The sequence below is a fragment of the Octopus bimaculoides genome, chromosome 11 (assembly GCF_046866305.1).
Source record: "Octopus bimaculoides isolate indiv1 chromosome 11, ASM4686630v1, whole genome shotgun sequence".
In the NCBI taxonomy this organism is placed as follows: domain Eukaryota; kingdom Metazoa; phylum Mollusca; class Cephalopoda; order Octopoda; family Octopodidae; genus Octopus; species Octopus bimaculoides.
Window position 1 is genome coordinate 14,957,413 of NC_142938.1, and position 15,622 is coordinate 14,973,034.

The 15,622-nt window shown below is 35.5% G+C and overlaps 1 protein-coding gene across 3 annotated transcripts in view; it reads right to left on the reverse strand.

Annotated features, from left to right (window-relative positions):
• The window catches only part of LOC106874223 (uncharacterized), a 132,918-nt gene that overhangs the window by 58,285 nt on the left and 59,011 nt on the right, over positions 1 to 15,622 (reverse strand). For all 3 annotated transcript variants that reach the window (XM_089359509.1, XM_089359508.1, XM_089359510.1), the window contains exon 5: positions 13,508 to 13,727. In XM_089359509.1, coding sequence (XP_089215635.1) covers positions 13,508 to 13,727 — 220 coding nt within the window. The remainder of the gene's footprint in view (positions 1 to 13,507; positions 13,728 to 15,622) is intronic.

A 15,622-nucleotide genomic window follows, 5' to 3' on the forward strand; every position in this document is an offset into this window, starting at 1 on the left:
CTTACATAGAAAACTGCACACAATCAACACTGCTTGTATGACAGTGAAGCTCAATTACAACTATCATGTGACGTCAAGGCAATGGAACAAACACACATACATTTATGACTGGCTTCTTTTAGTTTACATCTACCAAATCCAATCACAGGGATTAGGTCAACCTACAGCTATAGTAGAAGAAACTTGCCCAATGTGACACAGTGAGACTGAACCCAAAACCATGCAATTGGGAAGCCAACTCCTTAACTACACAGCCATGCCTGCACCTATTTAAACACTCAGCCCTTTGAAACCATTAGTTAATTACACTGTGCTTCCATTGATGGATTTAAACACTGTCATGCTATCTACATGGCAACAGTCCAATGATTGATGTTGGTAAAATTATAAAATGATTGACAAGTGTATTGAAACAGCATAAAAGAAGTGCTTTTGATCGGTGAAGGACACAAGTTGACAGGATCAACAGATTGATTCTTCTTCATGAGTCAATTGGGTGCAAGAAAACACAAGAGGCTAACAAGTCTTACTTTCTATCAGCAACACTTACAGATCATTTGAGAAAGTCGACCACACAAATGTATTTTGTAAAAGTCAATAAACCGCCAAAGCAATGAAAGGGGGGGAAATATCAACAATAAAAAGACAAGGAAAATACAGGTAAAACATATCAAGAAAACAAAAAAAAAAATTGTGGGAGCATAAGAAGAGGAGAGATAGAGGGAGAATGTGCATGCATATACTAATCAGAATTATGCATTAAAAGTGTCTCATAAGGAGTGACAAAAAAAAATGAATTATCAATAATTCAAATACAATTACACCTGGACATTCATATATATATATATATATATATATATATACATACATCTTTCATTCACCTCAACACATTATTTTCTCTGTCCATTTTTTTTTTTCCTCTTAATCCATTCTATCGAAGAGAGTAGATTCAAAACGTAAAAGACATTTCTATTCTTCCCGAGCATTAAACTAATACACCTGCTTGTTGTTCCTACACCTGTCTTCGCCTTTTGCTTTCTGTAAATTTGAACTATACATACATATATGTGTGTGTGTGTGTGTGTGTGTGTATACACACACACACACACACAACCTTGATTTACAAATGCTTCTCATTATGAACAAGTGGTTTATGAACAATTTTTTAAACATAAAACTTCTCGAGTGACATAAATGTTTCAAGTAACAAACACACAAGCTAGGAACAATGGTTGGCAACAAGCTAGAAGCATCAGCAAGATGGTCTCCACTGTATATTTATATTCAAAATGCTACTCAAATGAATAAACTGATTGCAATGTGTGTTCTCTCTAACCCAGAGGATAGGTAGGTACTGATGAAGCCCAAATTTCCTATAAATGAAGACCAAAACCTGCCCCTCTCCTCAACAAAAATAACATTACCCACAAGTGTCTGGTACTTTATCTGCCATAGTTATATCTCCTACATGTAGACTTGACAAACTGTAATGCAGTTTCACACAATAGATCATCAATCAGTCATGATTGTCTGATGATCCGTTTCATGAAACTCTAAATAACAGTTTGCAAAGTTTTTACAGCTTCAATAAAATACCATTTTACCCTACCTTTGGTATTAAAGGACTATATTTCCATCTTGTTTTGCACCTATGTGCTCACACCTATGTGTTTATGGGTGTGCATGAGTGTATGTGTGTGTTAAATATATATATATATATATATGTGTGTGTAGAGAGATATACACACAATTGTGTGCACATACTCCTGCATATTTATATGCACATTTAACTAACACAGTCTTACACAAAAACAGTGCAAGTTTGAAGAATTTTCAGTAAGAAATAAAAGTGCCACTACATGAAAATTATATATATATGGAAAAGAAAAGAAAAAAGCTATTCATATTTTCAAACAACATTGTGTTCAAAGAATCATTCCATGCTCTATTATTGTTATGGATTAAGTCTTAGAAGAAGCAAGGGGAAGAGAAAGAGAAGGGGTAAGAAAATAAAAAAAAGTCAAAAACAACCTCAGCTTAAATTTTCAAAAATGTGTGTTATTTGAAGCTATTCTTTGAAAAAAAATATTGTTTGCTCAAATATATTTTTAAGTCAAAAGATGAGAATCTTATCTTAAGTAAAAGACTGCATTAGATGATTTGATTTTGCCAAAAAAGAATAAAATATGAAAATAAAAAGAAAAACAAATCTGTTCAATTCTCATTCAAATTGAAATGGTACAGTAGGATTTTTGTAGAACTTTTTATCATATATACTTACATGTGTGTGTGTGTGTGTGTGTGTGTGTGTGTGTGTGTGTGTGTGTGTGTGTGTGTGTGTGTGTGTGTGTGTGCGTGTGTATGTGTGTGTGTGTGTGTGTGCGCGCGCGTGTGCACACACACACACACACACACACACACACACACATGAAGTAAATTATATTAAGATGAAATGAAAATACTAAAAAATTAAATGAAATGACAAAGCTATAAGGAGATCATTGTTTTGATAAATATTACTTGAAACATGAGAATGTGAATGCAAAGAAAATATATAGATAACTAATGGTTGGTAGTGGAGAAGATGTATGTGAGAGAGGGGTGGGGAGAAATCAGTCTAAACTAAAAGCATATTTGTTTTCAAGAATGTATGTAGAATATCCTTCGAAGTCTTGTTAAACCCGATGTATATTTTTAAAAAATCAGCCACTTAAGCTAAGAACATCATCATCATCTTCAATGTCATCTTCCTCATCATCATTGTCGTCATCTGTGCTATTGTCATCATGTATGCAAACATGCATATTTTCAATGCTGGTGGAGTTTAATTAAAAGAAACAAGCACTAAAAGAATACTTTCAAGTTTCTCAACGCTGAGTTTCCTATTTCATTTGTGAAACATGGTTACCAAATCTAACATACTTCTTCCTCAACACACTGCTGCTGCTGCTGCTGTTGTTGTTAATCTTGCAAACCCTGAACAAGCAGACCTATAAATTGAGGGCCCTCTTGTTGTGACCGCTAAGAATCATTTTCAGACATTATCTAATGCATTCCTTTGATAGCTTATTTTCTAAATATTGTGGAGTGTGGTTTGAAGATCTGCTTGCTATTTCTGGCAGGTCAAAAGATTGCACACACACACACACAGAGGTGCCATTAACCACTCGGTGGTTCTAGCAGGAAAGGAGTTGTCAGCATTGATTGGGTCCGAATCAACCCTTAACCCTTTCGTTACTGTATTTATTTTGAGACGCTCTGTGTTTCTTTCAATTACTTTAAATATAACAAAGAATTTAGTAAAATAACTTAGTTATCACTAAGCTAAGTTAGGAACATAAATTGTGACTAAGGTTTGGTGGAAGATTTTAATTCAAAATTTATGAAAGCAAGACATTTGTACTACAGAGCCAGAGGCGGTTTCAGCCGGGTTGGTAACGAAAGGGTTAATGAAGAATGAGTGCGATTAAAAGCAAAAAAACGTTCCCACCACAGAACATCCTGTTGTATTATTCTTGCCAGTACCCGCCTGACTGGCCCTCATGCCGGTGGCACGTAAAAGCACCCACTACACTCTCGGAGTGGTGTGGCGTTAGGAAGGGCATCCAGCTGTAGAAACTCTGCCAAATCAGATTGGAGCCTGGTGTCGCCTCCTAGTCTACCAGTCCTCAGTCAAATCGTCCAACCCATGCTAGCATGGAAGGCGGACATTAAACGATGATGATGATGAGTAAGGTAGCGAGCATCCTGAATTCAAATGCTACTTAGGTAAACTTTGCCCTTTATCTTTTCGGTGTCAATAAAGCAAGTACTAGTCAAGTGCAGTGGTGGACGTAATCAACTTGCTCCCTGCCCACATCTATTGCTGGCCTTGTGTCAAAATTAGAATTAAAATAATTCAAGAATTGGCAGCTATTTCTGGTAAATTGAGAAAGCAGCAACCCTCACATTTGCTTTTGCCCATAGGTAGTCAGTCTTCTGTCATTAAACTCCATTTCTAGTATGCCTCTGACCAGCAATTCAACACTTGCTCATCCACACAGTATCAGCATCAATTCTATTATTCAGTATCAGCATCAATTCACATTATTTTCTCTACCATCCCCATCACCTACCAAATGCCTAGCTGTGTTAAGTTCTTTGTTATTACCATCACTCTTTCTCTCTCTCTCACACATACACACACACACAAAGAGAGGAACATAACACATAATGCTGAATGCAGTTGAATCATTCATCTCCAATCACATCTACTTTTCATTTTAATTTCTTTCAATCATAGGCTTGCAGTCATGTTGCGGTGCCACCCTGTAATGTTTAGTCAAACAAATCTAGACCCCAGTAACAATTTTTTTAAACTGGTACATATTCCATTGAACTCTTCTGAACAGTTAAATTACTGGGTCACAAACAAACCAACACCAGCTGTCAGGTGCTAGGGAAGAACAAACACGAAACAAAGACACTCACATACATATATATATTATTGGCTAAACTGGCAACATGACCATCCCCAAATACAACAATATATATATATATTAAAACATAAGGTAAAAACATTATTTACATTTGACGGATATTTGTCCTCATCTTGTTTGTTGTTAACACAACGTTTCGGCTGATATACCCTCCAGCCTTCGTCAGGTGTCTTGGGGAAATTTCGAACCTGGGTATATCAGCCGAAACGTTGTGTTAACAACAAACAAGATGAGGACAAATATCCGTCAAATGTAAATAATGTAAATAACGTTAATAATTCCTCATCTCTTAAATATAGAACTGTATAAGGTAAAAAATCAGATATTAATTAATATCGATTTATTACCAGGAAGCTAGCACCTTGAAAGAATCAAAGGGATTCAGAAAAAATATCTGAGATCTCAGGGGATTAATGTAGATGTGTATATATAACGACGACCACTAAGTGGACAGTTAATGAGCTAGAAGAAGATCACATGTAATGTGTCTACTAAGACCTAATAGTTCTCAAATGAAATTCAGCGAAATACCAAACCGTATGCGGGCATATATATATATATCTTACTAAAATTGACTTGAAACCATGGTACAGAATATAGATCGGTAATTGTTTTTATTTTTCATTCCCTTTCGAAATTATCCCTACTTTTTGTGGTATGTAGTCTTGCTGCTATTTCTAGCGGGTTTCGATGTCCTATTACAGGCATCTCTGTATTTTAAATGAATATATATATATATATATATATATATATATATACACATACACACACACACACACACAACAGGTTTCCATACAGTTTTGATTAGCCAAATTCCCTCAGAAGTACTGATTGGCCACAGTTTATGGTAGAAGAGACCCACAAAATACCATACAGTGGGACTGAGCCTGATAGCACATGGTTATAGAGCAGGCTCCTTGACCACAGTCATGCCTGAGCAGTTTCATTTCACCATGTTAGACTAGTCACAATTGCTGAGTTTACATGTTGTCAGTCGCCTATATATTATACTGTTATGAGTTGAACCATGCTATCAACTAGGATCAGCTGATAACAAGGTTCAGTCACACTCATTTATCAGTCAACAAAGCTGATAAAAGGAGAACGAGTCTGCAGACTAATTAGTCTGCAGACTAATTTGCAAAATGACAGCTAATTTGTTGCCTTCGTTATTTATATACATAACTTTGACTATTTTAGCAATTGTTTATTTTTTTGTTGTTGTTGTTGATTTTTGGTTTCCTTTTGAGGAATAATGATTCAATGACAACATTATCCAAAATGTGGTTTTATTTGTATGTAAATATATGTGTGTGTACGTAAATGTGTATTTATTTGTGTGTATGTAAATATATATTTGTGTCAGTGCCGCTGGACTGGCTCTTGTGCGGGTGGCACATAAATACACCATTTCGAGCATGGCCGTTGCCAGTAGCGCCTGACTGGCCTTCGTGCCGGTGGCACGTAAAAGCACCCACTACACTCTCGGAGTGGTTGGCATTAGGAAGGGCATCTAGCTGTAGAAACTCTGCCAAATCAGATTGGAGCCTAGTGTAGCCATCTGGTTTCACCAGTCCTCAGTCAAATCGTCCAACCCATGCTAGCATGGAAGGCGGACGTTAAACAATGATGATGATGATGTAGATATGTATTTATTTATGGTTGATGTTAGGAAGGGCACCCAGCCATAAAATCCCTGCCAAAACAGACACAGTAGCCTAAGGTAGTTTTTCTACCTGACCGGCTCTTGGTCAACCATCCTACCCATACATGGAAGAAGGACCATTAAGCAATGATGATGATGACGATATATAGGCAAATCAAAAATAAAACTAAAAACAACAAAATTCAAAAGGATGCACAGAGTAAAATGTATTAGGTTGACGCTCAGTTTAAGAATGGAAACAAGAGCGGGGTGTAAAGTTTTGAGCATGGCTCTTCATCAGAAAGAGGAGGAGGAGGAGAAAGATCCAGAGAGCACATGTCTGATTACATGGCTGAAGCGACCAGAAATGGAGAAACACACACACACACACACACACACACACACACACACACACACACACACACACACACACACACACACACACATACACACACATCATTGTCTTGTTTTAATGTCCACTTTTCCATGCTTGTATGGGTTAAAGAGTTTATTGAGGTTTATTTTCTCTGACCAGATACCCTTCAGGTCACCAAAAAGCAAGGCAATATTTGCACCATGGTCAGACATTCTCACAGAATACTGGAAATGAATGACAGTTTGTAGGATAGCTGTAAAAGTGTGTGGCTATTATCAGTTTGTATGACAGCCACATGCTTTTACAACTATCACATAAGGTCAAGAGAAGCAGATGCTCACTAACACACACATACACAAATATATATAACTGGCTTCTGTTTCCTTCTACCAAATTCACTTACAAGGCATTGGTCAGTCCAGGTCTACAATACAAGACACTTGCCCTGGGTGTCACACAGCCTTCAATAAATTTTGAAGAATTTGGTGGGAATCAGTAAAATGACATTTTTGTTAGTAGTTTGACATTTAGAATCTTGCAGATCTGAACAAAAAAGCTTAGACACTTAAAATAAGATATAGGGTGGAATAGGGTATCACAGAAGCAGTCTTGGACAGATTTGGTACTGACAGGGTGAAAACCATGGCAAACTATCCCTGAGATAAGAAGTTAGTCAATCAGACTATCAGATAAAATAAGTTAATGCAATAGGACAACATGGTGGATTGATTTACAAAAAAATAGCGACCAAATCTCCTTCAAATTACATACTTTAAAAATAATAATGCAGCTTTAAGGCTATTTAATTGAGAAAGCATTTTGCAGCTCTATGATTTTGGGTTCAATCTCACTGCAATGCACCTTAAGCTCCCCCTAGGGCTTAGCAAGCTTGTTGTGCATGTGCCTGTGTGTATATATGCACATATGTACATGTGCATATGTGCACGTATACATTTGATTCTGCGTGTGTTCACGTTAACAGCACCTGAGCAGCACTGATGTCGTTTCTATTCCTGATAAACAAATCTGGCAGCTTGTCAGTTGAACGTGCATAAGCAGGGAATACAACAGCTTACTTGAAAACAGGTGTGGGTTGGCCAAAAAAAGGGACTTCTGGCCACAGAATATTTCCTCAAGAAAGTTCCATCGAACCCATACCAAAATGGGGGGGGGGGGGGGTCAGCATAAAAACGATGATGATAACGATGCTGAGGAAGTTTGCCAGGTTAAGAAACATTAAAGTATATAACTAACCATAATTCAATATTCAACAAACTCCAATAACAAATTAATTTTCAATACAAAGAACTTTTTCAAACAATTCATCTGCTTATTTACAAGATACAACAGACTTTTTTTTTTTTTTTTTGAAGAATCTTAATTTCATTATTAATTAAATCACATCAATTTACATTTTCAACTTACAATATTATTCTCCTCGTTTGAAAAACAAAAATATCAAATTATAAATAATATGAATAATAAATGAATTAAAATAAAATGCATTAAACATGGAAAAGATTCCGTAATATATTCATTAACCAAATTATTCTAACGTCATCAGCCTTAATGTTTCGTTTATCCCAGATTTCCATAGGTTACAGAAGAATCAATTATTAAAATACTTGAATTTACATTATTATACAAATGAAGAAGTTCTCAATGAAAACTCTCGAATGAGACATTCATGCGAACAAGATAAACAAACAAAAAAACGAATAGACACAACAACAACAACAACAATTGTTAAGTAGATGATATATATAAAACATGGTAGCCAGCCCATTGTGTAAACACACATGAAGAAAACAATGTAAGGCAAGAATAAATAAATATACTGAAAATCCAATAGTCAATAAAAGAATCAATTCCAACGTAACTCTAACTGAAACAAGCAACTTAATGTACTGCACAAAAACATTAGGCTGCAATCAAATCACTAGGAATTTCAGCTTTAGAGAACTTAAATATGTAGTGGATTATAATTTAACCCTTCAGTATTCAGGTTATTCTATCAAATGTAATGCTTATTTATTTGCGTTGCTTTTGATTGATCACACGTTATCCTGTGGCTTCAAGATTTCAATGATGTGACTGTTTATTTTTAGAATGACATTGAAGGATATAAGCATGAGAGGCCAGATCTGGTTTGGTTTGAACATAAAACAAGTAGAATATTTCAGGGCCTGATATGGGGTGGTTTAAATAATAAAGGGTACTTGAATGCGAAATATACATCATGTTAAACCAACAAGGGAATCTCTACGTAGGTGATTTAGCTGCTACTACCAGCATCAAATTTGCAGTTGTTAAGAATGCTGGTTAAACATCCTGTGCCTGTTGGTTCAATTCTTTATATTCTGAGTTCAAATCCTACTGAGATTAACCTTGCCTTTCATCTTTCCAGGGTCAATAATTACGTATCAATCCATGGCAATGGATTGACAAAACTGTTAGGGAGTCAGGCAAGATAGTTTGCAATATCTGTTCAAGATCTTTGTATACCGGCAGTAATGATTGTAACAATACTGGTGCTAAGCTGTATCACCCCAAAACAGCAGCATTTCCCTTGGATAAACATAGGTAGCATAGAGAGAGGGGAGACTTGCATTCATGTCGAACTGCCTTTTTTCCTCAAAACAATCTTGCCCAGATCTGAGCATATATGTATAGATGTATGGTCAACCTTGTCAAATGAAAACCAAGGCCCCTGAGAGTACCATCTGTGGTCTCTTATCAAACATGACCACTTTGTGCCAGTCTTTGCTGCCATGGCTGTCTCCCTAGCAGCTTTGATCAGCTGTTTGGGTTCCAAGCCAATCTTTTGCAGTAAACAATGTATTCATCTTGCTGGCTTCAATGAGAATGAGATTGCATTCCTTTCTTTGGTCAAGTTGTGATATTTCTAGCCACATTACACCTTGTACTGATGTGTAACATTAAGTAAAAGATCAGTTTGTACACATGAAGAGCCATACTGTCTATTTGACAGCCACAAGTACATTAGTGATAAATTAGTTTACTGACCTCCTACCCAAGCAATCGGTTGTGTTATAGATAACTTGTCTGAGGTTAGACAATTGAACTATGAATAGTTAAGGCATTACAAATCAGACAAGACATCTAACCAAACACTAACATTTCCATCAAACATTAACCCAAACACACATTTTTACTCAACTGAAGTCGGGGTTGAAGAAGGACGAGCTTCACCAAGTTTAAAATGCCCAAGTCATGCCGTACGTCACAACTGGGCCCCTATACAAGCCCACCGAGAACTGATGGCAAACTACATTGTAGGAACTACAGATTCCTTTAACACAAGTTTTCACAAATTTATAGGAAAACAAGATTAGATTTTGAAACATCATTTCATTTGTAAATGATGAAAAAAATGAATTCAAGTAATTAATAAATGCTAATGAATTGTGCTGACAAGGAATTAACAGTCTGCTCTATTATGTATATGGAGTTCATTTGAATGGAACTAATAAATAACTACCAAATTATTCTTCAAAAATTCTAAAGGAAAAAAAGATATGTTTACCAATCATCGATGTAATGCATTTAATTGTTTGAACATTGTCTCTCTCAATTCCAGTTGCAAAGATTTTTTTTTTTTAAAGAATGCCAGCTAAGTTGGTGAGGAAGAGGGTTTGATTAAAAAAATTATAGATGCTTATTCAGAATGGGTGTGATAAGGTTAGAACAACTTCTGGCATTTCTGGTAACAACTTAATTTACCAGAACCCTGCAAAATTGTGGGAAACTCAATCACTTGACTATGTTTTTTCCATTCTAAAATTGGTTAAGGGGAAAATAAAAACGAATTCTTAAGAGAACATTATTATGAACACTAGTACAAAAGTATCTTAGTTCTTGCACTCTAAATCACCATCATCAGCAGCAGCAGCAGCAGTAGTAGCAGTAGTAGAAGTAGTAGTAAGGTAGCAAGCTTGCAAAATTGTTAGCACATTGGACAAAATGCTTAACAACATTTGTTCTGACTCGTCAGATTACGAGTTTGAATTTCACCGAGGTCAACTTCACTTCATTCCACCAGGGCCAACAAAATAAGGTACCAGTTAAGTACTTAGAGTCGAAGTAACTGACTTGCTCCTCCTCTCAAAATTGCTGGCGTTGTGCCAAAACTTGAAACTTTCAAGGCAGAAGCTTCGTAACAGCTGCAATGTTAAGTGGTGGGTTACTGTTCAGATCAAGTTTATCTTTTAAACAAAGAACAAATTCCACTCCACCCGCTTTATGACTTAAATAAATAGGTAACATCTGGCTGTAAATGGTTCCCACACATTAGACCCCATGACATACTAGAAATAGCAGTTAAAAAGTGAATAACAATCTTAACATGTTAACTGCCAAAACCTGTTACTTGAACTTACTAGTGACGCCATGTATTTCCAGTCATACCATATATTGTTTAATTACAAGGAAATGTCAAATTTTTAGCATTTTTGCAATATGTCATAAGTAACCTCTAATATTTCGCTCTTATGTTATTTAAATATCCTGGAAACAATGTCAAAGATACACATTCAGAAATCATTTCTATGCAGAAAAAAAAACAGAAGGCTCAGTTTGCTCTTAGAGAAAGTGTGCTGAATCTGAGGAGTAAAAACAGGTGAGGGTTGGCAACAGGAAGTTCATCCAATCATAAAATCTTGCCATATTAAAGCCCTGTGCAACCCAAACTAGCATAGTAAAACAAATATGAAACAAACAAACAAATGCTTATACAAACAGGACTAACTCCCCATTCTTACAAATGTACAAGAATGTCCTTACAAAGTTTAATAAAGATTTGTATTTAAAAAACAATAGGAACATTCAATTCATTCATCATCATTTTCATCAATTTGGATCTGCTATTTCATGTTGATAAGGATTTAATTCTCAACTTTATCTGTTCTTTTTCCCTGGCCATATGAAACAAATTTACATTCAAAATTGTAAAATATATTTTGCACTAAAAAACAAAACTTATTTTCATTACACACACAATGATATGAACAATAAAAAATTCATCTCATTGTGGACAATATTTTCCTAATACCATCAAAATCATTATAAATATTTTGATGCCTGTTTTATTCATGTTGATATGAGGAGACAGGCATATATGAGATACATGTAAATATAAAAGTCCATGTACACACACACACACACACACACACACACACACACACACGTGTATGTGCACAAAATAGGGGTCATCACAAACACCACAGCACGCAACCCATCTAATAAATGCAATAATGGATACAGGAGAGAAGAGTCTCTTTAATCCTGTCACAGAAAACCTCTTGAATGTACGGCAAAATTCCTCTGGTATATTCAATAACATGGTTGCTATTAGAAAGAATACCCAACCGACATGCTAGAATGAAGGAGGCGCAAAGGCCATATCATAGGCCATCAACCTATTTCTCTAAGCACAACAAAACCAACTTTTTATAAAAATGAATCTTGTGACCTGAATCTGACATCTCTAAATTGGACACATCTGTGTACAATGTTATTTCCACACTTGACTGAAATCTAAACAATAACACAATTCCCCTTTCAAATTAAACAAAATCTTTCAACAATAACCTATCAACTCACAGCCTACAAACATGCTTTCTTCCTATCCTCTTCTATCCCCTTTCCTATACATCTACTCCTTAGACATGCATACATACATGCCTAATTATCATTTCACACAGCTTCACATACCCCAGAAAAACAGCTTGCCAAACACTATATAACTTGACATAAAAACAAACCATATATATATATATATATATATATATATATATATATATATACACACACCTCTTTTTGCCTTCATCAGACAATCAAAACAAGGCAGCTAAGCTGAAACTTTCAAGTTAATGCCAACCTTTTCTATGTGAAAAAATGAAATACGATAGCCAACAGTAATGTATTGAGTGACACTCCAATTAACATTTGATTGTACTTTTGTAGCCATACATACAAAACAAGCATTGATATATGTCTGTGAGTGTGTATATGTGGCTGTGTTTGGATTTATAAACGTGAGGTAAAAAAATTTCAACATATGTATAGAATCAGGTTTATTTATTTGAAGCTCTAGCTTCCCCTCCATGAACACAATGGAAACAAACTTATGCAGAAGTGGAGGGAAGCTACAACTAAAAAGAGAATATATATTTACATACATTTGTATATATACATACAAGCAGGTATGTATGTTCACTTTTTAGTTAAGCCCTCCACTATGTAGAGTGACCATTTTATATATATATATATTGCGATTTTGGATTTGGTTGGCGAGATTCTTTATGTGAGTTCGTGTGCAGAAGCATATTCTGTTGTGTCTGGCAAGAGTCATTCTCTTTTAGTGCCTTATAATTTAACATACTCACTGGTGAAATTTCCACTCATTTACTTATTCATTTTCATAAAATTTTCGTTGTCTTGCAACCTTTTCAATAGATGTTGACTCAACAACTAGTGAAAATGTTGCAAGACGCAAAGAAAATTTTAGAAACATAAATAAGTAAATGCGTGGAAATTTCACCAGTGAGTATGTTAAATTATAAGACATTAAAAGAGAACGACTCTCCCCTAAATATTTATATAAATATGCAAATATTCATATCTTAAGTTCTATTTTCCTGTTTGCATCACACCATACCTGTGAGCATGCATATGCATATATATATATATATATATATATATATATATATATATATATATATATATATATATATATATATATATATACTAGACGAAGAGCAAATGCAGTTACAAGATAAACATATACCTTAACAAGTTCACAACAGATCTGCAAATGGAACAACTACTGCCATCACGATAGAAGGACTTCATGTGAGAGTGTGATGCTGTGCGTCGGAGCAGAACAGAACAGGAGAAAGGTGACTAGGTAGACAGACACACAAAAAAAAAATTTTTTTTTTCTTCTTTTTTTTTTGGGGTTTTTTTTTCGTTTTGAAATTTACTTACCAATCAGAACTTGCAGGTCGTGGTGGCGGTGTGCCGTTCTTTGCCATGTCTGGCCAACTGTGTGAACTCATGTCGGAATGAGAACCTGGTGACATATCTACGTTGCTAGTTTGGGGACTGCGCTGTAGCATGTGCTGAATCTGACCTCGAAGGGCATTGAGTGGGGTTTTCTCAACAAGGTTCTCGGGAGTTTTAATACGACTCAACGCAGCAGTCCAACCTTTGGAGTAAAGAAGAAAATATACCGCATGAGAAAAAAAACATAATTAATTACAATCAGAGATAAGCTAAAAATGTAAGCACACACACAAGTATATTATATGACAGCTGAGGGTGGGAGTTTCCTGTTTATGTAGCATGCTTTGTGGCTCATTGTTCTTTTTGTTGTCACCATCCCATAAGTTATTTTTCCACACTTTTTTTATTGATCTCATCCTAATTGCAGCAATTTTCATTGAGTTTTATGTGCAAAGTATGCACAGGTATCATAATTTACTTGCGGTAAGTACCAGTTTTCTATGTGGGTGTTTAGGAAGATTTAATAACAGATGTGAGGTATAAATGTATACACGTGATAAATATACAAACGAGAGTGTTACCCATCATATGACAAGTAACTTTGGAAGTATACTTTTGTGACCACAGATAACATCAGGAAATATAACCTACATACAATAATTATTATTTAGTTTATAGCATTTTCTTTGGTGTTTATACAAAATGTTAAAATTTATACTAATTTTCACCAGAAAAGTATTTATTGCCTTAAAATGAAATTAAGTAAAACAAAGGTGCAGACATGGCTATTAGCCACAGGCACAGCTACTAGGAACAGAAATGGGTGTGTATCTGTGGAGCATGTGGTCTCAGGTTCAGTCCCACAATATAGTACCTGGCTCCAGGCCAACCAAAACCTTGTTCTGCAAATTTGGGGGATGGAAACTGAAAGAAGCCCACTACATGTGGGGGATGGGGGAGACTTTGTCTTGACATTACATGATGGCTGTAAATGTGTGCCACTATCATACAGGAGTTATTCATTTCCAGTCTCCTGCGGAAATTGTGCCTGGCCACAGAAAACCTTGCTTGGAAACAAGAGAGGTTTGGGAGAAGACATCTAACTAGAGAAAATCTACCTCAATAAATTCCATCTGACCCGTATTTAAGTACAGAAAAGTCATAGTGTCTGTGATATGCATCCATTAGTGGCTGAGTGGATAAGATGACATTGCTTTTCTTTGTTACAAAATAAAAATTCCTCCTTTGAATCCATTCTGACTATCCAGAAATTAGACAACTGATAACAATCAGAAATCAATCAAACCAAACAAAGCTTAGTCTAAATATAAATATGAACCCCTGTGATGCCAACACACCTGAGACCACTCTGATTCTGTGATACAAACTTTCTTTAGCATTTAAACTGGCCATATCCAATCCAAATATTCTACCTGTTTTATGCTCAATTTGGCCAGATTTGGTCTCTTACATCTACTCGACAATGTCATACTAAAAATATACAATCGCATCATCAAAATCTCAAAGCTATGAGATAATGTATGGCTAATTCAAAACAATGAGAATAAATAATCATTACGTCTGGCAGAATAATTTGAATGCTAAATGGTTATAGTGATCGAAATCAAAAACTTTCACCAAAATTTTCAAGTTAATTTATGCTCCAATAGCATGTGAGTGGATTTAGTAGAAAGAAACTGAAATAAGCCATGCATGTATGTATGCATATATGTCTGTATAGACAGACATGTGCGTGTGTTTGTGTGTTCCTTGTCTTGACATTGCATGAAAGTCGTAAATGAGTGTCACTGTGATACAAGCAGTGTCGCTTGTTTCCAATAGTTATTTTAGTAAATTCTTCATTATTTTCTAAATTAATTGAAACAAAGGCAATGTATTAGAAAATCACTATTTTTAAATCTCACAACATGAGATATTCAGCAACAGTACTTTGTAGTAAAAATTGTTTGCCAACATAACACGGCAGTCCTGGTTTAGGACTAATGTTGCTGTAATTTAGCCCCAGGAGACATCATCTCCAGTTGGCTATATGACACGATCTGTGTCCTTATATCCTTGTATTTTAGAATGAGGAAA